The 26735-nt window shown below is 36.9% G+C and overlaps 1 protein-coding gene across 4 annotated transcripts in view; it reads right to left on the bottom strand.

Annotated features, from left to right (window-relative positions):
* Window positions 1-26735, bottom strand: part of ATP9B (ATPase phospholipid transporting 9B (putative)) — a 169833-nt gene that overhangs the window by 131526 nt on the left and 11572 nt on the right. For 3 of the 4 annotated variants that reach the window (XM_049823773.1, XM_049823775.1, XM_049823776.1), the window contains exons 2-5: window positions 21731-21904; window positions 12016-12166; window positions 7304-7417; window positions 3892-4000 (exon numbers count right to left, since the gene is read on the bottom strand). In XM_049823773.1, coding sequence (XP_049679730.1) covers window positions 3892-4000; window positions 7304-7417; window positions 12016-12166; window positions 21731-21904 — 548 coding nt within the window. Of the gene's footprint in view, window positions 1-3891; window positions 4001-7303; window positions 7418-12015; window positions 12167-21730; window positions 21905-23779; window positions 23923-26735 lie in introns of those variants that run through there. The other variant, XM_049823777.1, reaches the window with a different exon arrangement.

Raw genomic sequence — 26735 nt, 5'->3', positions numbered from 1 at the left:
GCTCACAAAAAAATTCAATACATTTACTGACTGGCATGTTTCATCACTTGCCACAAATGGTTGAAGTAGAAACCATTCAAACTTCATGTGTAGCAGGTTCACCTTCTTGACAAGTGCAAAGTTACACACAGCAAATTCACCAAGGGATGACTGAATACTGAGCTTTGCCATGTTACATGACAAACAGAAAGCCGCGTAACACTGGGTACCTCACGGATTAGAATTAGACTACAGACATTAAGCTGGCCATTGCTGCCTAAGTACAATTGAGTAACACTTAAAAGAGATGTCCCATTCTCGCTTGATTTCCTGATCGGAAGAGCTCATTATTATGAAAAAAACCTAAGACTTATTGATTAGAACAAATATTTATTCAATGTCTTGAATTACTAAAAAGAAATTCTAAGTCTTCAAGAGTCACTAATGTGAATCCACCAGCTTCAAGAAACTGGTACTTCTTACACTAGCAACATGCAGGTGATAAGACAACATTCACATGTTTTACCTGTTTAGGGGTTCCTGAGCCTAAGAATGACTCCACAGAAAGTCAACACTGCTAGGTAGTCAAAGACTTCCTGATTTTAGTCTATTGCAACACTGTATAAAAAGATTTTAAATTACAAATCAGCCTACCCACACTATCTTTATACAAGTAATTAATCACAATTCAAATCCCAGTAGTTTCTCTTGCTACAAACACATTTGTTTCCCCATAGGAAACAAACAATTTTGCAAAACAACTAACTAGAAATGATTCAATTCTCATCTTCCATAAATGGTACAATTACACCAAGGGTAACACTCAACCTTGCTAACTTTAAGTTTTCCTACTGTCCAATTTGAGAAAAGGCAACCTGCTTAACCTCTCTATGTCAGTTTCTCCATCTTTGAGATGGAAAAAATACCTATTTCAAAGAAAAGACTGTAAAACCTACACAAGTCATAAAATCACTAGGAAAAAAAAAAGATACTAAAGCAGTATAAAGTGCAGTTCCACTCTGAAAAGCGACTCTTAAGAGTGGCATTGATTTTCAGGCTTTTAATTAGATCAGTATCAAGTTTGTTCATTCACAAGTAACAAAGCCTTCTTTCTCCAAACCATTAGCCTGTAGGTTAGTATAGTAAGCCTAACTGAATTCTTCCACTGGAAGAGTACTGCCAATATTACAATTAGGTAGATTATATTAAAAGTTATTTAGAAAAAGTTTGCAGAAGTGTAGGACTTGACTTTATTAATTTGCACAGAAAAAAACCTAAATCCTTCTCACAACCTGTAAAAATCTTCATCTAGTTTTATCATAGCAGGAGTCCCATTTTTTTGCCTGAAAATGATACCTTTCACTTTCAGAATGCCTTATTATGAAAGAACCCTATATTAAGGATAGGTGTAATTTGACATCTATTCATTATTTTATATATGTGTTTGGGGCAATTTTTAGTACATCTTAATTTTGAGTGGGGACTGCAATAATGTTTTCATTCATAAAATTGGCCACAACTCAAAACATTGTTAGGTCATCAATCACACCACTGTCAACATGGGATTGAGAGTTCATGGAAAGCAGAGATCTTGAATCTTTACTTCTATAGAATATCATGGTCTTAAAAAAGAACCCCACAAAACAGAACAAAAACCAAGTATGAATATGATGGCGCTAACACCAAAACCTGAAAGTCAAAGTAGACATACACATTTGTGGGTAAAAGCTGATATCCTTTTTTAAAAAAAGGGCATTTTAAAAACTTCTTTTGACCAAGTCACTGCTCTCTACATGTCAGTTCCTGATATAGCTGCTGGGCTTTACCTATATACTATTGCATACTATTTAAAAAATCTCTATTCCATATCTGGAAAACAGCTGTGTCAAGGTGACTAAATCCGATTTTAATCTGACAACTTCCTTATTTCTGAAAGAAGCTACAAAATGGAAAGTTTCTCAAATACACATAACCTCATGAAATATTTCATGAGCTGGGAAAGAAGAAATCAGGATTCCAAAACTTCTACTTAAAGGCTGCTTAGCGATTTACCAGAAACTCCAATATTAACTCTAAACAAGTTAAGTGAAAAAAGAAGCACAAAAGACACCAAACTTGGCTCTTAAAGCAGCAAATGTCAGTCTTGACATTTACATCACAGTGGTAACTATAACCTATACATGTGCTTCCAGAATTAAGAATTTCAGATTACTAACACTATTGCTGAATGGGGTAGGATTGTACTATCTATTTCAAAGGTGAGTGTTCAGTGGCCTGCCATAACAGATCCAAAAAATGAATAAACCAACTACCAGGTTAAATTACAACTTTGAAAGAACAGCCATTAAGAGTCCACTTCTTTACAGATTGTACTAAAGACTACAAAGATCTGGAGGCCAGCAATGCAACCACTTGTGTTAAATGATAGCTATCCCATTTGCAAATTTCCATAGTGGTTATGTCTAAATGTTGATAAAGCTATTTCAGGCTGACAAGGAAGGGAAGAATGATAGGCAAATATTCCCTACAGTTGTTCCCTTCCATATGCAAACTCCAGAAAACAATACAAGTCTCCATACTGCGAGGAAGCGGTGTAAATTCCTCTCAGCTGCTAGGTTAGGTCATCACTAATGAGAGTCTTGCCTGTTTACTTACCTTCCAACTACTTTAAAAAACAGGCTAAGACAGCACATACTTGTGTTACGTTATAAGCTTTTCATCCATTTTTTCCTGGAGAGACTATAACCTAGAGCTACTCCAAGAGTTAGTTTCTAATTAAGACTCCTGTATCTGGTGAGGTTACTCTTCCCACTGACTCTCAGAAGATATTCACCAAGATTCACTAAAAAGCACAATGAAATATATGGTGGGAATTAGTGAACAGAATTTACACTTGGCACAATGTATGCCATATACTCTAACTGCTTGAGACACAACCTCACATGCCTTAACAACTTCCCACTTCTAGAACTTTTATGCCAAGGAAAATCCTTAATAGAGACTTCCCAGGATATTGTAGCAAAATAACTTCTGAGTGTAATAGCAAGGTCATGTTGTTTTGTAAGGTTATTAATTACAGTTCGACTTGATAAGAGGTTATTCATTATTTTCTGGCACCTTTCTATGTGGCACTGTTCCGGATCTAAACAGTAAAATGTGCTAAGCAACATAAAAGTGGAGAGGAGCGCATAGTTTCTCCTCTTATGCCCATGTTTAAAATTTACAATATCCTACCAAATTTAATTGTCACTCTACAGCTGAAGTGCTTCATTTCCTTAAAAGTCTTTGTGAAAAGCTGTCAAAGGTTTTTGAGTCCAAAAAAAGACATAACTCTGATTTTTGCTTTCATTAATTTCTGGAAAGAAAAAAGCCTGTTCCTACTGCATAATCATATAGATTTTAAATCATAATGCAAAAATTGAAATCGCTATTTTTGATACTGAAGCTGATTCACAATACATCTTCCTTTTCTTAAGCACAAATATATCCACCAAGTTTGAAAGGCTCTAGTGAATTTTAATTAGATTGTATTTCTTAGTTACTGATCCTTTATTTCCTATATACACTTGATACATAGCTGACTGTTGCTGAGTTACTGTTCAGTATCAATTTCAGAGGAGAACTGCACTTTGAAGTAATAGTCCTAGACAGCAGAATGCTTCAAAAATACATATAATTATACACGTACACCTTTCCTTTAAAAACAACAAAAGCTTTACAACACTTCTTAAACAGTTCAAGTTTAAATTGTATTTATCTAAGGGAAATCATGCACTTTTAATTCAGTATTAGTTTCATTCTGAATAGTGCAGCTTAAGACTATTAGCTATTTCTTTGAACTGAAGATCTGTAAATGTATATATAAGAAAAAGATTAAATATTTTAAGGATTTATACAAATGGTTTTGCTAACCTCGTACTGTCAGCTTGCTATATAATTGTGAGTTCATTTCCTTGTCTCTCTTGTAACGTCGAAATTCATCAACGGCTTCCCGTACCACTGTGACCGTCAAAACAAATCCCTGTTAAAGATATAATTATGCAATTCAGAATTCTCAAAGTGCTAGAATAGAAATACACAAGTAGAAACATTATACAGAGTAAGAACACGTGCTTAGAATATTTATTTTTTCTCATTTGGATTTTAGTGTTTTCTTCAATCTGTTAAAATAGTATCTTGGTTTATTCAAAAAAAGAAAAAAGTAAAATCATACTTGTACATTGTACAAATATAATTAGAATAACTACATCTCCAAATATATGTAATTTAGGTATAACTTGAAATTTAAAAAAATTAAACTGCTTCGGATGACTTAAAGACAGCCTTTATAGTTCAATAAGCATATTTCTCTATCTTACACAAATTTTAGGGCTTTACCAAAAACATTTTAAAAGTCTCCAATTCTAATTTTGAGTTCACTGCCTTTTTCCTCACAGACAGAAATGAAAAGGTAAATGGATGGCTAGTTTAATTAATTTTGCCATCTTAAACGTAGTTATTTACCAATATGTCACAAATATTGACAAAGAAAAAGGGGGTTTGTTCTGAAAAACTAAGTATCAAAATGCTTTGGCTGCTACTTTGACAGGATAGTGCCACTGCAGCTTCTGCTGGAAGTGCAGAGTGCGCTACATGCGCCTAATGTGGTCGCTGGCCAAAAAACATGGTAAGCTAAAAAGAATACAGAACAGCTCAGGGATAAGCATGTAAGAGTTTCTCCTCTCTCCCCTTCTAAACCTCCTCACATATGGTCTTCTGGCTTCTTAAACTCAAGCGCTCAGTCCTTCTGCATCAGTGAAAGAGAAATATATTTTCAACAGCAAAGGGATCTTATCATTATTGTAAGATGGCAAAAATTCAAATATTCACAAATCCTCCAACAGATAAGGTTTGAGATTATCTATCTAGCTTCAGACACCCACCAGTACTTTCCTTCTATAGAAGGAAATTTATGCCATTAGACTTTTCTTGCAGGCGACAAACTGTTTGCCAACCTTCCCCTAATCTCCAAGCAATAAGAAAGGAGTTGAAGGTGTAGAGTTTTCCTAAAGGACTCTTGACTAAAATTCTCCCTTTCAATAGCAAAGGCTGTTTTCAACTTCCAGCCCCAAATTCCAAGGCTTACTCTATTGCAACCTTATAGTTAAACACTTCTTGTTTGTTCAGGTTTACATTAGCAACAACAATTATATTAGAACTATGTAGAACAAAAAAGTGCCTTTGCAAAATGCATTCCTTTTCACTCCTAGGGCATAACTGAATGAGCAGTAGGGTCCCCTTTCCTGGCAGCAGCATTTTCACAAGCTTTGGCAGTATAGATATTTTAGCAGCATAAAAAAGGCACTCCTGAAGCACCTTCAAATACATTTTCCACATATTTTCCAGTGCTTGATTTAAGTGTATTATGCTTGTTTGTTGTAAAAACTGTTGAAGTAAAAAAACAACCAAACAAAAAACCCAAACAAAACCAACCCCCCCCAACCCCACACGCCACTGAAAAAAACCCAAAATCTTTTAGCACATAGTCAACTTCTATTCAGTTGGTTTTAAAAGTATCAGGCCAAACAATTTTTCTTTTCCTTTAAAATCTTGAGAGAAAACACAAGCCAAGCCATAGCTACTCCTCTGATTATTACTGAAAATTTATCAGCAGTTACATGCTCTTCAAAGAAAACCAAACATATCCGTTAAGCAACAAAGACAGCCCAATGGGTCTGACTTAAATGTTTTTTATATTTTCACCATACATACTGAGCCTTACTCAATGTCCAATTAATCTCTTTTACCTGGAGGTTAGTCATTAGTAGAAAAGCTATTCAAGTAGAAACAAGTGAGTTTAGCAAAAAAGGGTACCACTAGCACCGAGATACTGTCGTATTTTCAAGCTGTATGTGAAAACTGGTAAACATCGTTCAAAATATCCTTGAATAAGACAAACATGTCTATACAGAACAGATTACTAGTGTTTGCAAAATACAGTATTTTCTCCCTTCTTTGGGCAGGGAGGAGATTAGCTGAGATGCTAAGTGATTTTTTCCTTACTACCCCACTAATTTATAGAGCTGTACACAGCACTTCACTGTGAAGAGACCAATTCCCAGACAAGGCTGTCTTCTGTCTTTTCTTACTGGGTCAGTGACAAAGACCTTTGTAAATATCCATTTCAAATCCCACTGTTGAACAAGCTTTCTGTCTTGGAAGTGGCTTTTGTTGCAGCAGAAGCCAAAAGTTGTCTGGAAATAGAGGTGTGAAGAACCTCCCGGACACTGTCTCCATTTATCAATAGTTAAAAGGACGCATGTTGCGACAATTAAAACAATGAAATCAATCCAGAATATTTACTCTATTGACTTGTTAAGAACGACCTTTACTCAAGCAGTCAGCATGTCACTGTTCCTCTTGAATACCACTGAGAATAAATGCTACTGAAAAATACCATTTTTTTTATAAATTTAGAAAATAAAGCATTTGTTGTTCCTGCTTTGCTTGTAAACCTGGGGTGGAGGGGCTGGGAGGAAGATGAAAGAGAAGGTAACGATCTGGTTACAAACAAGAAAGGAATTCCAAATCAAGGAATATAGCTGGCAAACTACCAAAAGGGCCTCCTCTGAAGAGAATACAATTTTCAAACCTTAGGAAACCTGAGTCACAAGCAACTGGTTTGAACAGTTTCCCAAGAAAATACTGCAGAGGGGTCAATAATAAAAAGACATATTGAAAGGAAGCCAGTGCAACTGGCAGGGCAATCAATTAGGAAAAGCCTGTTTAATGAACGACTTATTTTCAAGATGCATTTTCCTCCATGGCTTAAAATATTTTATCTCAATTTTTATGGAAAAAGGACATGATTAAACCCAATACAGAAGGAATTCAAAAAATTTATGCTTTCAATTCTGACCCAGCCTGAAAACAAAACAGTGAGCAAACAACAATAAACTGAAAGAAATTTAACACACAAATTACCTACGTTACCAAATAGGGTTCTCTACTAGCTAGAAGGGTTTTTTTTGGTTGATTGGTTAAAACCTCTCAAGTGACCAGCAGCCAGAAAGGAGCACTACTCATTCAGACTAGCTGGTTAACAAAAACGACCTCCAGCACGAGGGGAGGAGTGTGGTAGGCAGGTGGAGGGGAGGGCTATGGAACAACAGCTTCTGGAGTATCTGCTGCAAAATACGCAATTTCAAAGAAGCATTTTACTTCTGTTACATACTTTAGTCACTGTAGTTTACCAGGTGCAAGTTTATGAAATGTACATATACGTGAACCTTTCATACGAAGTTAAAAATCCAAAACTTCTCGTTAATAGTATTTTTCTGTTTACCAGAGGAGCCCAGTACGTGTACAGGTAGCCTATTTTCAATGCTGGCACAAACTGTGAGCAGGACACGACGAGAAAATAGAGATTCAAGAAAAACTTGAACTGTTCATATAAAACCTAAAATGAAAAACACAAAATAGATAAATGCCTTAAAATTTGTACCCATAATGTACATAAAATTCACTTTTTCATAACAGTAGATATAAAACCATTATATGGCATACTATTTATTATAAGTGGTACTATTACAGCACTATATAGCACAATACACTATATATCACCACCAACCGCTACATGCGCTATAAGTTATTTTAATATTATACTGCTATTTTTGTTGAGAAAAATCCTTTGATATTAATGCCTCTCTTCACTCCAAAAAAGCAATTTTGGTATTTTCAAAACTGGACTACGCGAACTCATCAAATCTTTACAAATATTAATCAAGATCACTGGACAAAGATTTACTCTGAAATTTTAACAGTAAACAGAATTCAGATGTTTGTAGAAGCATCTCGCAATTATTTTTATATCCAAAAAAGTTACCTTTGTTTATGAGTTAAAAGAGGTTTTGAAAATTTTTTTTTTACAGTATCAATAAAAAAAGCAAAGTAAGTTTGTATCTGAGCTTTCATTGCTTACATTAAGTTTTCATTTTTAACTGCTAAAACTTTTCTTCCTAAAAATACAGCACTAAAAGTGCTTAATTTTTCCTTAAGTACCAATACTTAAATTCTATTTTATCTGTCTCATGATGTCTTTTTGTCTTAAAAATTTTCTTATCCTGGCCTTAAAATAATCACAATTAAAAAAACCCATTGGCATCAAATGAACAGAAACCATTTACAAAAATATTACTCTAGTCTTTGTCATCTGAACTTCTAGAGAGTAACAAAACTGAGTAGGCTATACCATGCTGTTCTGCGTCCCTGTGAGAATACTCTAAGATTTCAGCCCTGTCAGGAGCACATGCAGAAAACAGTATACACGAACTCCTTGCTGCTTTTGTTCACCGCAGTCCCTCAGCACAGCCACTGAAGCGCCTCCTCTTGCAGGGCTGCAAGCTCTACAACTCTTCTGCCTTCTTTCTGAAGTCCTTTTGTTCTCAAAGGGACAAAGGCTACCATCAAGTCAGAGGCAGTCCTTCAAAATTACCATTTCCCACTGGTCTTAAAAATAGTGAAACTACTCAATGTTCAAGAATAAATGTTGTTTAGGAAGATGAAATGAACACTACAGAAAAGATCCAGCGAGTAAGGCTAAGCGACACTGCTCTCTTTCCAAATGGCTATCATGTGGAAATCTCAGAATAAGGCAGTATTCTTCAGTTTCCATAGGAAGACAAGTTTTTACAGAAGCAACCACAGTTTAAGTTTTCAGAAAGTTTAAACTACAGAAAATTTGTAACAGAACAACACGGGCTTTTGAGGTAATCTAGAAGAAAGGCTCAGCATTAGATTTCTCAAAAGATTATTTTGCATTAAGTATTCGTAGATAAGATATGTTTATTAATAAATCAAAGATTCGGTCTAAACTCCAAGATAATCATCCAAATTTCAAGTGAAGACACAGTCACCTTATCATAGAATACATTGTCCCATATTCCAAAGGAACGACAGATGCAGACATTCCTTTGGTAGTTCAAAGCACCACTTCAGCAAGCACATGTTCTCAACATTGCTTTAGTTATAATTAAAATGCTAAGAACATTATGCATTTTATAGAGTTTTGAATCTTCAAAGACTTCACATCTTTCTTTAGTAGGCCAGGATAACATGACACCTCCAGCAGGATGATCAGAAGTGGCTACTCAGCTTGGAACACTGAGACTTGAGAAAATGGATAATCAACTGTTTCAAAGCTAAAAGATTCAAAATAGATCAAAAAGCCAGATTTAAAGAGTGTCTCCATCTTTTAATCATACAATGCAGTTAATATTACAATGACTTCTGCATGAAAATCAACATTATCGGACAGGTATTTATTGCTGTTGTCAGTCCAACATTATTACTCAATTATATAAAAGCCTATGCCCTAGGAAAAAATATTCAGGGAAGTTCGTTTCAAAGCATCTTTCTGGCAGGCACAACAAAGTAGCAGTACCTCAAAATTGCCAGTTTCTTGCAAAAGTGCTACATTACTGTTCAGCTAAAGACTACCTAAACAGCATCAAGTCAGAAGATTTTTTCAGTAGCATGGAATTCTATTCCACTATTTACCAACAAACTGTAAAGCCTAAGCCGAAAAAGTCAAATTTGAAATTGCAGAGAAAGTCAGAGCATTCTTCCAAAATGAAACTAATTCAGCTTGAACCTGTACCTTGTGTTAATACTGATGAAGTTCATATACTCATTTCTAATGGTACGTTTAACTGTTTACAAAGACTTGATATACTAGGTCAAAGAAAAGTCCACTGAGTACTTGGGGAGGTGCAGATCCGCAAGAGCACCCATCTTGCAGGTGAAGGTGGGAGTTAATAAGCACCGTCCTACAAAACTTTTGAATCCCAGCATACCAGTGACAGTTCATTCAATACAAAGCTAAACACGTCAATCTAGTTAAGCAAACTGAAAAGTCTCCAGTTACAGAAAACTGATTTTAAAAAAAAAAACAACAAAAAAAACCAAAAAAACACCCCAGACTACTGCTTTGAAGCTCAGGAGAGGTATCACAGAAGACAGTCCTTATGGAAATTTACACAAAACTCCTAAGCAGCTATACCAAGATGTATATGAAATAATAAACAGAAATTGAACAACCTGGTGTAAAGGTAAAAGCAGAAAAGTATTGTATGTAAGTGTTAGGAAATTAGATATTTTGGAAATGTTATAGCTCTTTTAGCCAGTAAGTAAAATTCTGTTGACCTAAACATTATTTTAAGCTTGCATTTTGATATGAAATCATTGAATATTACACACTGCCAGCTGCAATGTTAAAAAAAGATACAACTCTAAACAGAAGACAAAACCTCACACGATGAAAATTTCAACCAGGGTAAAACACTGGAGTCAATATTTATGACTTAGTCACATTTATGGATTTGGAACCAACACAACTATCTTCCCTACAAATTACTTTCAGTGTAACAGCATAAAAAACCCCAGCTACACAGTATTTCTAATAAATGAAAAGTGTTGATTTATGTCCAAAATTAAAATTTAGAAACATTTTATTTTCACTAACTATTGGGCTTTATGTTTGGGATCTCACTTCATTTTGAAGTTACTACTGAGTTTCCAAATACTACCACCAAAATAAAAAAATCTGATTCTGCCTATACTGTAAAAATCAAGACTTTCAAAAGATTAAAAAAAGAACAAACATTCGCAACAGGTAATTGCAAGCTATGGCTGATCCCTATAGTAAATGTGAATCTAGTTTAGGATTTGTAATCTACACTGCAGATTTCTCGTCACAATAATCAATGGTTTACTATATGCTTAATGAATTTTGTGACCTTTAGGAAAGCATATGTGGCTTATCCAATTTCAGTGTATTTAATAATTTAAACTTCGGAAGAAAACATTTACTTTGTTCAATAGAGATGAGAATATTTTATCCGCCTGTGATAAGTGACATTTTATTTCTTTGACAGGAGATCAGTCTTAATTACAAAGCCATTAATTTTTTCTGTTTTAATAAAGAAATGTATTAGAAAGCACCTGCCAGTCATTGGACCAAAGAGGCCAGAAGAATACAATCAATACTCTTATAAACCAGCATGATCACTTAAATAAAAAATTTAAGACAAAGCATGTCTATATTCAAATGTAGAAGACATTCAGTTTTTGAAACAGGACACAGGACTCTTGGACTGTATTAGTAGAAGTATGAGTAGAAGTGTATTAGTAAAATTTGTAATATCACAGCAGCATACATTTTTATGTTTTAACTACTGAAGCTTCAAAAGTTGTCTTCTCTATTGCTATATTTCATTATAACAATTTTTTTAAAACTATGAACTAGACAAAACTGTAATGTCTTTTGTCTTCATATACACTGTGAATATTATAGGCAAAAAATTTAAATTAAGACGCAATATGGCTTCTTAGGGAAAAAAGTGACAAAAACCCTTTCCACTCCACAATAAAAGTATTGTCTAAAGAATTGCATTCAAAACCAAAAAGACATCACTATTTGTAAAACTGCAATAGGAAACACACCTCTTAAAGGTACTAACTTACTAAACTAGGCCTTACTTGTTGTCCTATAAATTGAAGAGGTGGGTTGGTTTTGTCCTTTAACGAGTTGCCTGTTTCAGAATACATTATTCATTACATTTACAATGGCAGGGAGTATGAGAAAACATCTATGGGAGTACATTGTGATTTTCAATTATTTATTTCTCAAGTGAAGTCAGTGCTTCACAGTATTTTCACACTGACTGTGTAGAAATGCTTCTGTTTTAAAATGAGGATTACAAATTTCTGATGATGAAAAGTGCAAGAAAACCCATCTCAAATTTCTAAAGCTTCACTGAATTCCAACCACTCAATCATACACACTGTGCTGCTTTAGTAAATATCCCTTTGAAAAAAACCAATTTAGCAAAAAAGCAGCCTTGCTCTCAGTGGTGAATTTTAATTGAAGACATCAAGATAAATATAAAAAGAAAAAGAAGAATCTGGGAAAATAAAATTATCTTTTTGCAGAACCATCAGAAACCACTACAGAACATATAGTCAGCCCAACACCAAAAAAATGGTTAATAGCCTTACCCCAGGTATAAAGGTAAAGACGTTGTATTTTTGATTTTTTATGGCATTTTTGGGGTATTTTTCTTCACACTTTTCAGGACACCCAAGCCAAACTGTGCGAGCCTTCAGCTCTTTCTTTCTTCGGCAAATGTTTATGAGCCAATCAGAACAACTGAAAAGAAAAACAATTGTTTACTTTAAAACTAAAAGTTTACTGTATGTGATTACTATTTCCAAACCTGGAACCCTAAAGGCAAATACCCAAGAAAAACAGGCTTAAAAATTTTGCCACATCTAAATAAACAAGCATGATGTTGACTTGTAATGTTTAGAGCAATTACACAGTACTCAACTCATTCAGATACATACAATATATAAACACTTGGCACATTCTTTACAGGAAATCCTAATAAAACAATGACAAGTTTCACTACACCTTGCCCTGACAGATGTTCAAAAAATTCTAGTTAATACAAGTCTGCATTAGCAGTGGCTAAATTCCCACACCATTAAATAATTAACTCATGAGGAAATAAGGCTTCTGTCAGATAAAATCAGAAAAAAATTCAACAGCTTTGTATACAACTTCCACATATTTTGCAAATCTTAGTTTCCTCGGTAAGACTGCCTATAGAAGGGAAGCAAACCTAATGCCATGCTGTCAAAGTTTTCAAAAAAAAAAAAAACCAAACAAACAAACCACAACCAAACCAAAACCCCACAATGATGTAAATGCAGATCACACAGTGATCTGCAATAGTGAACTTCACAGGAGAAAGAAGAAGCATCCTTGCCTAACCAGCTTACAAATCTACTGAAGAAGGTTTAAACAATAAGCAATGAGATATATAAGAAGAGCTCACAGTCACCTTTAAACAACTGGAATTTGGACAAGGACACAGGAATGATGGAAGGAGATCGCACTGTAGGAGGAACAAAAGGCTGGCAAACAGAATGATGCCACTGAGGCTCAGCAGACTATTTACTAACAACAGTAAAACAAGAAACAAACAAATTCACATAATATTATCAGCCTAAGACTTGCTAGGACTAGCCAACAGGGGCAGATTATTAACGCAGATGAGTGCAGATGGTTTGGAAAGAACCGGCAGTGTGGAAAGAAAAGCGGGTTTGCCATACGCTCTATATACTTGTTTTACAATCCCATATGTTAAAGGAGAATTTCTCTGCATTTTTTTAATACTGGGGGGAGGTGCCTTAATCACGCTGGGAGACTGTTTTAGGCAAGTGAATCGGGAAGACTGAGTGTCGTGGTTTAACGCCAGCCAGCAACTAAGCAGCACGCAGCCGCTCAATTCCCCCCACCCAGTGGGATGGGAGAGAGAATTGTGGGGGGAAAAAAAAGTAAAACTCGTGGGTTGAGATAACAACAGTTTAATAGGACAGAATAAAACAGTAATAATGATAATAACAATAATAAAATGACAATAATAATAATAAAAGGATTGGAATATACAAGTGATGCACAATGCAATTGCTCACCAATTGCCAACTGATGCCCAGTTAGTTCCCTAGCAGCCATCACCCCAGGCCAACTCCTCCCAGTTTATATACTGGGCATGATGTCACACGGTATGGAATACCCCGTTGGCCAGTTTGGGTCAGCTGTCCTGGCTGTGTCCCCTCCCGAATTCTTGTGCCCCTCCAGCCTTCTTGCTGGCTGGGCAGGAGAAACTGAAAAACCCTTGACTTGGTCTAAACACGACTTAGCAACAACTGAAAACATCAGTGTGTTATCAACATTCTTCTCATACTGAACCCAAGACATAACACTGTACCAGCTACTAGGAAGAAAATAAACTCTATTCCGGCTGAAACCAGAACACTGAGCAGACAGGCCTTCCGTGAGCACCTACTGCAGCCGAAGCACCGACCTAACTGGTCAAAGTGGATTTCAGCTACATCAGCAGGTGAAGTTGAACATGAAGGAAAGTGACACATTTTCTAGTGAGGTTTTTGAATGTATTGACAGTATTTTTGATGCAGAAAAAAAAAGAGTAACCACTAGGAAGCTCTTCTAAGTTGTATTCAAACCAACAGAAAGGATTTTGCTGACAACAGGAGGGGAAAGTTACGATCCAGTCACCTAAGCATTGTTTCCCTGGATAACTTCCGAAGAGTCAACCTACTTGTACGTATTTGTACACACCTGAAAGAAAACAAAGTCATAACCAACACTGATATGTCAGAGCAACCTCTAAAATGGAACTAATTTCCCTCCGTAAAGAACCAGGTGCACTATAGCTTGAGAATACATATCCTCTCTTGACTCCTGGGACTTTGAGCACCCTGATCTAGTGGAAGGTGTCCCTGCCCATGGCTGAGGAGGTTGGACTAGATGATCTTTAAAGATCCCTTCCAACCCAAATTATTCTATGATTTTATGTCTCTAATAAAACTTAGCTCTCATGATATTTCTTGTAAGGAAAGTAAAGGAACATATTCTTGGAACTGACACAGTTGGAAAAATCATAATTGCAGAGTAGCTTGTTATAAAACCAAAATAATTTCAGTGAAGCTCTGCAAAGCTTTATCTAGAACTTACTAGGTAATTGACTATTGAATATGTCATTTTTCAGGCAACAAAAAGCTAGAAGAGACAGCATTACATGCAAAAAGGAGATTAGAATTCAAATCGGTCTTGACAGATTGGAAAGACTACCTGGAAGAAATAGAACACAGTTAAACAGGCAAAAGCGCAACATAGTACATTTACACAGAAATAATCAACTACGCAAACGCTGAATTGGAAAAGAGTTAGCAGACAGCAGCTCTCTGAGAACTCGGTTACTGCATAAGAATGATATACGATATACATGTGCAAAAACCCAGCATATCTGCTCAGTGTGGACAGGCATATTGCTAGCAAGTCATGAATGTATTCCTTTTTCACAGTCCAGTGCTAGCAAGATCTCTTTTGGCTTACAATACCATGTTGAAATTTGGTATTCAAAAAACAGGGCTACTGGGAAAACAAAGACCACACACAAGAGCAACAAAACAATTACAGGTCTAGAAAGCAGGGTAGGCTTGTCTACTAGATACCCTGAAAGAGAGTTGTTCACAGAAGGCTGAGTGCGGACCTAATATCGTTTCAAGTATGTAAGAAACAGCTGCAAAGAAAGAGGAGAGGGACAATTATTCTCTAGGTCCACTGTGATTAAGTAATGGTGGACTTCAACTGTGGCAAATAAGGAAGCAGGGGGGACAGACATTGAGTAAATGCTTCTAACAACTAGGGTGGAAAGAAACACTTAAGGAGGCTGGAATTGCTACCACTGCAGGTCTCAAAGATCTGGTTAGATCAGACATAAGCGATAGGTGTAATTCATCCTGTGCAGGCAAGGAATTGACTGGACAACCTCTTAAGGTCCTTTCCTATTCTGTTTTTCCACAATTACAGAATCACAGTACACACAAATATGCAGGGAAGAAAGGCTCTTAGCTTCCATCACCACAGTCCCACTTAAAATGTTCTTGTCTGTAGCCTACATTATCCCAAGCCTATTATAAAGTAATTTTGCCAAAGAACAAATGGAATTCAAAGTTGCAGGCTCTTTTTTAAAAAAAACTAGAAGTTATGCAATAGTAAAATCATTCAAAGCAACATTCACTTCATTATAGAAATGCCACTACACCAATACTCACAAGCTGACATTTAAAACACTTCGATTTAAAATGCTGGATTCTTAAGATTTCCTCCCTGAAACTTTCACTGTGGGATGGACATCAATTTGGTTTGATTCTATGTAAACATGCCTTTTATTTTTGTTACAAATACAAGCCCATTCAGAAACTTTTTCCCATCACTTTTGAACAGTAACAAAGAATCATTCCATCGTAAAAACTGTGTTAGTTTGAAATTCAGCCCTGTTATTTAGTAACATACAAATCAGAAAAATCAAGTTACCTTGATCATTACTTAAATTTTTCTTTAAAAGCAAAATGAACAGCAGTCTTTCTATGTCATGGTTCCACAATCAGTTTAATGGTTGTGAACCTATCCTGCTGCTGCTGAAACCGCTAGTACCACCCTCCTCCCATAAATAAGGTGTAGATCCCTTGTGCTGATACAACTACTCCTGCAACTGCATGGGTAAACCAGACCCACAAATTGATCCAGCTGTAAACTAATGCAGAATAAAAAGGGGGACTATTTTCTGGTAGATCCACCCCTGATTCTTGAATCTGTAAATCTGTAAAAACAGTTGAAGCGACACAGGCTACATGCTGGCAGGAGAAGGTGCAACGATTCCACTCAGTGCTAGCTTGGATTTACACTTGATAAAACTGCTCAAGGAATTAACACTTTAAATGCGTTAGTTTCCAGGGTGGGGGGGGGGGGGTGGCAAGGACAATACAAATGGAAGAAACAGCTTAGCTGTATAGTAAGAAGTGTCGAGAAAGATCTGTAGCACATGGGTTCCAAGGAAAATAATTTTTTCCAGGGAAAGCAAACAAGCGTGACAGCTTCTGTCTACAAGCCCCCAGACAGAAATTTCCCGACAGCCTTTGGAATCCTGCATTGCTTAAATCAGTTTTTGAATTTAAACCGTAAACAGACTAAACATTTGACTAGGCACAGCCTCTGTTGTAGAATAATTTCTTCAGACACTGAGGACTTTTCTGTTGCAAAAATTAAACATTTGACTAAAGTAACTGAATTACATTGCCTTCCTCACCACAGAGCTTCCCCTTCTTGAAACTACTTTTTCCATTACAGACTGACAGAGCTTCCCCTTCTTGAAACTACTTTTTCCATTACAGACTGACAGAGAAACTGAAAGAGATGCCATAATGACCATTAGTTTAGCAAATGCAAAAAAGTACAGACACAAGAATGATGTCCGACTGGGAAACAACTGTGATACCTTTGATAAAAGGGATTTGACTGACACAGAGCTAACAACACTGAAGTTCTCAGACACAAAAAAACTCAGATGATGGAAATATTACAGGTTATGCCCAAATCAGTATCATAATGGTGCAGATGATTTTTACTACCTTAAAAGTAAAAATCAGTTAGATTCTGCCATTACAGTCTCAGCAGTTATCACTGTTATATCACAGGAAGAATAAGAGGTGGACATGCTGGCCTCAGAAATCCTAATCAATTTACATTAATTCAGATTTTTAAGAACAATGAAGTCTACCCGGTAATTCTGAAACTCAGATTATCAACACCCAACACATACTTAATCTGTTCTCAAATTAACATTCCCTAATACAGAAACTATTTTTATGCAAGGGTATGGACCCTTTCATGCGCTTTTGTACCCACTGAATTTGTGTGAAGCAAACATCAGGAGATAAATCAGAATAGCATTCTCCGAGCTTCAAACATCCTAAAAACATAATGTAAGATATAGCATGATCAAGACACACTTCAGATTTTCCTGAAATCTTTAATGTAAAGACACACTTTATGCTATGGATTCAGCAATTAAAAATCACATTCTTTTTTATTGATTTAAGCATTTACTTCAAATGCCCTTGCCTAGAAATTTCAACACATGCACAGAAAACTTTTTTCTTAAGCTAGCTATAAGCCATGTTGCCTATATCAACACAACAGATTGTACATATGAAGAAATTAACTAATTGATAAAAGAACTTTAAGTTATATCTGTTAAATGACTTTTTACCAACCTGCTTCCTAATGTGTTTTTATGTATAGGAACAATAACCACACTCTTCATATTAGTAACTGATGCCGTATTTAAAAAAACTGGAGTAGTTGTTAAATAAGAACCCTTAACTTTTTCATAAATGGAGCATATCTCTCCAAGTCAAAAGCTAAAGTAAAAGTCTCAACTGACTCTGCAGCTCTAATAATAAAGGCTTTTTTTTATTTTCTCTTTTCATTACTTTTATCCTACAAGCTTAACTGCCAGTATCTTTCACAAAACAGCATTTTCATCAGAATGGAAAGATAATATAAAAGCTCTATATTGTCTGCAAGGGTCAGCTTTTCCTTATTAGGTTTTAAGTAGCAGAAACTAGTTCTGCAAAGAAAACATACTGTAATTATTGTACTCAACAGGTAGCTTCAGTAATCAGGCCAAAAGCAACACAGTGGTCATGTCATTCTTAAAAGATCAGCATTTTCCCATGCTTCTGCATAACAAATGCGTTGCAGATTAATTGAAAGCGTACAGGCCATCTTAGAGCCCAAATTAATCCGAGCATTTGATATCCCCTTCACTTCATATGGAAATGCCATTCAATGGCACCATTTTCATAGGGACAAAGTGTTTTTTGATAACAAGTGGAATGTAAATCTCATGAGAAAGAAATCAATCCAGCCCAAAGAACTCCAGAGTATTGATCTATGTGCATTATAATTTCACAAGCTTGAAGAGAATTTGTAAGTTAAAGGGGAAATGATTACAGCCACAAAACAGCTGCTATATCACAAAGTTTTCTTTTAACTGTGCTATGAAAGCAAGAAATAAGCAGTTTCTGAAGTTAAAAGTTACATTGATTGAATTAAGTCTTCAGTTTGTTCAAAATCAAAGACAACATTTGATTTAATTATGATTTTTTTCTTGCAAATGTAGAAACTGTTTAAAGAGCTGCAGATTTGCAAATAAAGTACACACCATTCAGTTCCAATCAACAAGTCTATTGTCTAAACAGAAGTTGAAAGCTGAATAAAGGATTTTTACAAAATCAATTTTAATGTACAGTGAACTTTGCCAAACCTTCCATATTTACTTCTGCCAAAAGGGTGAAACTTTTTCATCTAAACAGTAACAGTTTGTGATGTAGCAACAAAAATCTATAGAATATAAAATTCTAGAGCTGCAAAGTAAACGATGGAAAACTTCCTCTCACAAAAGTGAGATTAATCCTAACAATGCAAGATAGACAAGAAAAAGCTAGTGGGTATAGAGGGTTTTGTTTGTTTGTCTGCAACAAGTAAAATGATTTTGAACACAAACACAAGACTTCCACCGAGAACCCAAATGAAATCGGGGGCCCCTGAGCTTGGGTCCAGACAAATGCCTAGTCTTTTATTGTGTTTATCTTTCTGTCACAACTTTGAAAAATTTACAACTTAGTTTAAAGCACAAAAGGGAATTCTGGATGTGGAAGTTGAGATTTCAACCTCACCCAGTCTCAGGGTACAAGATATTAATTTCCATAAGACAGGGTGAAATTTTAAATTCTGTTCAACTGAACAGGTCTCAGACGGCTATGTTATATTTAATGTCACACTACACTTAAAAGAATGCAGTTTGCCTTCTGGAAAGAAGTTTCAGTTGTTTTTATAGCGTGTATAATCCACCATCAACACACACAAAAATTGTTTTCTCACATGTTCCTCTCCATTTCAAGTGTGAAGGCACCAACACCCGATTGTATCCTAAACCGATACTTTACACCACATAAACAGTGTAACTCATTCTACTAGGGTGTAAGCAATAACTGCATGTATGACAATGCAGTTGCCTCCAGGTTTCCTGTATGACCTTTTGCACAATCCTAGGCAACTTTATGAACTGCAAATAGGCATTTCAAAAACTCTAGTATTCTGTGGGCCCCAGCAAAATAATCATGAAGTTTTATTATGAGAAACCACCAAAAAGAGTAAATTAACACTGACTGCACATCCCTGACTTTTACCAGTAACAAAGCCTCAATGGTGGTCTCAGCCCAGACAAAACCTCCTTATCACTGTAACGGGTATTTACATACTCACTCAGAAGTGCTCACCCAAGCTGAGGTTTTTGTCCAGCCTGACTGGACCAGTAGATAAGATACCATGGGATTCACCTTTCTTCCAGCTCATTTTCCCCATCTCATCCAAGCAGATGTCTGCAACTTTCTTGTGGGAGTATCCTCTGCCTGCTAATATCCTACTGAAATTTCAAGCTTCTGCTAGGATCTGGGGGTTATCTTTTTTTTTTTAAATAGGGATTTTATTTCTTCTGTGAAAAATGGAAGTTATCTGCTATGATGTTCTGTTTTAGAAAACACTAATGGGATTAAAATGCCTCTAGGTATAAATACAAGACTGAATTGACTCTTTATTATATCCAAATTCAGTTGAGGAAATCAGCAAAGCAGAAGTCATACTCCTCTAAGGCCTTTTTCTTAGTGAGGGCTTTTCTTTTACACACCTAGCTTAGCAGTAAAATATGTATAAGACGTAGCAAAATAATGAATCCATAATGCAATTTCCTTGCTCTTTTCATTCTCAAAAATCCATCACAAATATGGCTCAAGTATTTTCATTAATAAGTTCTAGTAAGTTTGAAAGTTTCTAGGCTTGAGCTCCACTTTAAGCCAAGATGTCCCTATCAATTTTAAAAAGCAAGCAAGAACACGAAATTTTGCTATCTTCAGCATTAATGAAACTTTCTTTTGACATTCTCTTATGAGTGTTAATTAGTTCCAACATAAACTCATCTTGCAATTGCCCGCTTCTATCCAAATGCAGGGTGCAGTCTTTACTGGTCTACCTGTTTTCATGAAACTTACAGGAATGTAATCACAGTAACTAATACTCACTAATACTTAAAGAGCTGAACTCACCTAAAGTATATTGTTTGAAAGGTATCTCAATTTTAAGATATGTCCAAAAGATTAACTACCTCTTTAAATACTTTAAAAAGTTTTTTTAAAGTCTACAACAGTAGTTCTGTAACAGAAACATTGCTTCCAAAAATCATTTACATATAGAAACGCTGCTTCTGTAACTTCTACCTTACTTCCCGCTACTTTCCAAACACTTATTCCCTATAATAAAATTAATAATCCATGAGGTTTTGTTGTATCATTATAGAAAACAAAAGACACAAATCATATTTTTTCTGCAAATAGTAAAGCTGTATAACAAAATTATTAATTATTAAAGGTGCACAAATACAGCTTTGCTTAGGTAAAACAAGGGTATCAGGCCTCTTGGAATTTATTAAGTGCCATGAAAACCACCTGTGAAGACTTCCATCCAAATAAATTGTAAAATCATCTGCCCAAAAAAGCATTCATCATTCAAGTTCACTGAAAACGCTCTACTCACTTCACTTGACCGATTCTCAGATTTTTCATTCAAGATAAAAACACGCCATGATTCTTAATCATCCTAATATTAATTTCTGTGCTAGCAATTCATTAGAAAGTCACTCTTCCAAGGCAACTACATACAGCAGAGTTTAGCACAGAAAGTTTCTAAATAAGAAACAAACCACAGGAGCTAATTCCAGCTGTAATTCACACCAAGGCCACAGGTTCCATGTATTTTTTAACCCTTAAAGTTGAAGTGTTAACTGATCATTAATTAATTAATTTGCTTTTTCTTTTCAGTCACATCAATAAAATTTGTGTACCGTCAACTTAACACACTAATGCCCTCAGAAGTAAAAGAAAGTTTTAACCCCTCTACACCTATGTGGTTTTGAGTAGAACTGAGGACCAGGCTTATATGCCATATGATGGACCTCAGACTAGTACAAGATCTCTCTTAAAAGCCTCTCTTTTTCTTGCAAGCCAGGAAAGCAGACAGGAGAAGTACACAGCAGCAGCTCTTCAGAACTTTTTTATTAATGGCTTGTAACTTCCTAGTAGAGAAAATACAGGCAAAGCAATCAGAAGGTGCATGACAAGCAAATTATTGTGTTCCTGTACTCTGCACATATCACACAATGCACAGTTACTATTTACTTAATTCATTTAATAGTTTAATAAAAAGTACTGGTATGCAACAAACCTAGTGCAAAGGAACTTCCAGCCACCACAGATAAACCATTCTAAGCCTCTTCTTCTCTGAGAAATTCTGGCTCTTGGTAGAGTATGGTAATCACTCTCATCATTTTCAAAGCCTTCTTCTGACATCATTAGTGGCATTTCATCCAAGTGAGAGGACTCATCTTCCACTTGGTACCTGCCAAAATGAAAAAAAAAAAAAAAAACAAACCACTAAATAAATAGCCAATACATCATTTTTTATTACCAGGAATCTCCTAAAGTAACAAGTTAATTTTTGTCATATGGAATTCTTATAAGATATTTTCACGTAAACATCTCATGTATTTGTGCTAACACATCAACAAGAAATTCTGATTTGAGCTATAAAATGTGTAATACAGCAAAAAGGCCTGCAATCAATCATTGTCAATCATAGTATGACTCATTCCAGGGCAATTCTTGTTTCTTATATAATTTGTACATACAGAGACGCAACTTCATACTTTTCAAAGGATTCTTTATAAGATTTTGTTAAACAATTTACTTGGCAAAGCTTATAGCAGATGCAAATAATGAGTTTTCATGGAAGCACAGACTTCAGATTTCCACTGAGCTTCTTCAACTTGCTTTCCTGACATCTATTCCTGTGTGCACAGGCCTCTATTTGAGTCACGCTTTCTACACAACTCATCAGTTTCTTAGTTTTGATTGCTAAAATGCAAGTTACTTTTACAATTCTACACAAAAACATTCAACAAGTCAAAACAGATTTGCCTGTGGGATCTATGGAAACAACATTAAGCTAACAATGGTCCTTTCCCCTTCCAGAAACTATTCTCCACTTCAATTTTACATTTCTGGAATGCTTTTCATGCCAAGACAAAACACTGGAATATTTCATAAGAAAATTCCCCTAAGTGCAAGTAAATTGAGTAACTTGTTCAGTTCATATTTTTATACCATTGGGAAGATGATTGAAAACTGCAGTATTGCTCGGGTTTCCTTTCACAGATTATTAAGAGGACTATTAAGAATATTAATTAGAAGAAAATTTTGAAAAGAATTAAACATTATAGTCAAGCAAAGATCACCTACATGTATGCAATAACGCATACAATAACCCTAACCAATAAAAATTCACGATACAGAAGATAAACAAAAAGGTCAGAAAAGCTGGCTGCACAAATGCTTACAAAATACATGAAAAACATATCAAACTGAACACAAAAGCAAAGTTTTTAAATATATAAAAATATTACTTGACGCTACTGGTAATGGTAGTTAAGCAGTCTTTAAATAGGAAGAGCTGATGAAAAAAGTATCTGACCAGAATAAATCAAAATATGTTCTGCATATGTATTTTTAAAATTTCTCAAATACTTTACAGTTCAGAAGACTAGTAGAGCATCATCAATCCATTATTTGAATAACGTGTAATTTATCTACCTTGAAATTATTCTTGCACTGGGATTAGTGAAGAATAATTCATAGAGCTCAGGAAAAAAAAAAGAAAACAAGAAAAAGGATTGAGTCACCAAAAAAAAAAGAAAAAAAAAGTGTTTGGCACAGAATTACTACATTTGATTTTTATGAAGCTGTATTGTATAGTCATCTCTTACGATGTGCGCCCTGGGACTGTCCCATTTTCCCCACAGCAACCTGAAAACAATCTATATGAAAATAGTAATTAACAAAACCAAAAATCCATTCCCTTTATGTGAGAGAGCAGCTGGAGTGCATGGTGCTCTGCCTGGGGATGGATGAGGAGCTAGCTGAGAAACTCTGGGTTAGGATTAAAGAGAAGACAGGTAAAGGTGACATTATAGTGGGTGTCTCCTACAACCACCTGAACAGGAAGAACAAGCAGATGAGGCCCTTTATAGACAGATAGAAGAGCCTCACGTTTGCAGGCCCTGCTCTTCATAGGGGACTTCCACCACCCGGGTATCTGCTGGAAGGACAACACAAAAGGACATAAGCAATCCTGGAGGGTCCTGCAGTACTTTGACAACAATATCCTTCTCCAAGCAATTAGAGGAGCCAACAGCACTCTGCTGGACCTCTTACTCACCAGGCAGGGAGGGGCTCACTGAGGATGTGAAGGTCAAACACAGCCTTGGCTGCAGTGACCATGAGATGGTGGAGTTCAATGTCCTGAGGGCAGGGAGGAGAGTAAAAAACAAGCTTACAACCCTGGACTTTAGGAGAACAGGTTTGGCCTTTTCAAGAACTGCTTGGAAGTGTTCCATGGGATAAAGCCTTTTTTGGAGCCCTCTTCCCTCCAAGCTGGTTAGCATTCAAGGATCAGCTCCTCCAAGCTCAAGAGATTTCCATCTCAATGAACAGGAAGGGGGGCAAAAATGCCAGGAGGTCTGACTGCATGAACAAGGAGCTCCTGTCCAAGCTCAGACGCAAAAGAGAAACGCACAGAGGGTAGAAGCAAGGACAGGTAACCTGGGAGGAATACAGAAACATTGTCCAAGCATCCAGGGACAAAGCTAGAAAAGCTATAGCCCAAACAGAATTGAATCTGGCCAGGGAGGTCAAAGACAAGAAGTCTGTAAGTACACAGGTGACAAAAGGAAGACTGAGGATAATGTGGGTCCACAGCTGAATGAGACGAGGGACCTGGTTACACAGGACATAGAAAAGGCTGAGGTACTGGATGCTGCCTTTGCATCAGTCTTTACTAGCAAGACTGGCTTTCAGGAGTCCCAGGTGTCAGAGAGCAGGGGGAAAGGCTGGAACAAGGAAGACATTCCTGTGGTAGAGAAGAGGATCAGGTCAGGGAACACTTAAGCAAACTGGACATACGTAAGCCCATGGGCCCTGATGGGATGCACCCATGAGTGCTGAGGGACCTGGCAGATGTCATTGCAAGGCCACCTTCGATAACCTTTGATCAATCATGGCAACTAGAAGTGACTGAAGACTGGAGGAAAGCAAATGCCACTCCTGTCTTCAAGAAGAGCTGGAAGGAGGACCCAGGGAACTACAGGCTGGTCAGCCTCACCATGATCCCTGGGAAGGTGATGGACCAGCTAATCCTGGAAACCATTTCCAGGCACACAAATTACAAGAAATCCATATGGAATAGTCAGCATGGTTTAACCGGGGGGGAGTCATGCTTCACCAATTTGATAAACTTCTACAATGAAATAACTGGCCTGGTAGATGAGGGGAGAGCAATGGATAGTGTCCACTTGGACTTCAGTAAGGCCTTTGATACTGTCTACGAGGATTTTGTGGGAGACAAGTTGTTGATGCTGGGGCTAGATGAGCAGACAGAGGTGGACTGAAAACTGCCTGAACAGCCAGGCCCAGAGGGTGGTCATCAGTGGCGCAAAGTCTAGTTGGAGGCCAGCAACTAGCAGTGTATCCCAGGGGCCCCTACTGGGTCCAGTCCTGTTCAACATTGTCATTAGTGATCTGGAGGATGGAGCAGAGCACACCCTCAGCAAGTGTGCTGATGACACTAACTTTAGATGAGCGAGTGACAGACCAGAGAGTTTTGCTGCCATCACAAACAACCTCAACAGGCTAGAGAAATGGGCTGGCAGGAACCTCGGGAAGTTCAGCAAAGAGAAATGCGGAGTCCTGCACCTGGAGAGGAACAACCCCACACACCAGTATATGCTGAGGGCCACCCAGCTGGAAAGGAGCTTGGCAGAAAACAATCTGAGGATCCCGGTGGACACCAGGTTGAACATGAGCCAGTGATGTGCCCTTGCTGCAAAGAAAGCTACTGGTATCCTGGGCTCTGTCAGACAAAGTATTGCCAGCAGGTGAAGGTAGGTGATGCTTCCCCTCTGCTCAGCACTGGTGAGGCCACACACTAGACTCCTGTGTCTAGTTCTGGGCTCCTCAGTATAAGAGAGATGTGGACACACTGGAGAAAGTCCAATGAAGGGCCATGAAGATGATTAAGGCACTGGAGCATCTCACATATGAGGAAAGTCTGAGAGAGCTAGGGTTGTTCAGCCTGGAGAAGAAAAGGCCTGGGCAGGTTCTTATTAACATCTGTAAATACCTGAAGGGAGGCTGGAGAGAAGAGTGAGCCAGGCTTTCTTAAGTGGTCCCCAGTCACAGGACTAGAGGCAATGGACACAAACTGAAACACGGGAGGTGCTGTCTGAACATCAGGAAACACTTTTTTACCACGAGGATGACTGAGGACTGACAAGGGTCGTCCAGGGAGGTTGTAGCATCTCCATCCTCGGAGATGTTTAAAAGTTGTCTGGACATCGTCCTGGGCAACCAGCTCTAGGTGGCCCTGCTTGAACAGGTGGGAATTCTGCTGACACAGAACAGCACCCTGAGCGGTATTCAGTCCAAAATCTTGACAGACAAACTCAGTATTTTAAAAAGAAAGTAACATTACAAACACTGGGACTAAGCATAAAAAAAAGCACCATCACTGGGTTTGCATTTTCTCAACTTACTGTATATTTAATACAGAAGTCTGACACCATTTCCTTTTCCTTTAGATTTTCTGTCTTGTGCCCTGTTGTATGCAGGAATATATTAAAGCAATTATTAACCCTTTTTGGATGCCAGGAAAGGAGCGGGGAGGGGGGATTGTATTGTAGTATTAGATTTATAGTGAAAAGGTACACTACATATTTTACACTGGCTACGTAATAAATTGGTATCAATACAGTTAAGAGGGAAGATCTAATAAGGAAGGAGAGAAAAAGAAAAAACAAACTCACTATTGGTTAACCAGTCATTAGCTAGACACTTCCTCTTTTGGTTGGCAGGTGATGCCCTGATTCCTATACCTCCTTTGAATCACTTAGTATGGGACATCATTAACAGGTATTAACAGAGTGTTCAAACCAGATTAGAAAATAATGCATAACTAGGAATAATAATAAACACATGCCCCCCATTCCCCCAAGATGCAAGTCAGCTGAGTATTGGAATCTTAAGCATGTCAGACCTTGTGAAGAAAAATCTTCACCTATTTCAAATGATGCAAAAGCACAACTACACTGCAGAAAACAACAAAATTTCAAACTAACGTG

Source organism: Accipiter gentilis, chromosome 20 (genome assembly GCF_929443795.1).
Source record: "Accipiter gentilis chromosome 20, bAccGen1.1, whole genome shotgun sequence".
Taxonomy (NCBI): domain Eukaryota; kingdom Metazoa; phylum Chordata; class Aves; order Accipitriformes; family Accipitridae; genus Astur; species Astur gentilis.
The sequence above is the reverse complement of the archived record's forward strand: the minus strand, read 5'-3'. Positions and strand labels throughout refer to the sequence as shown.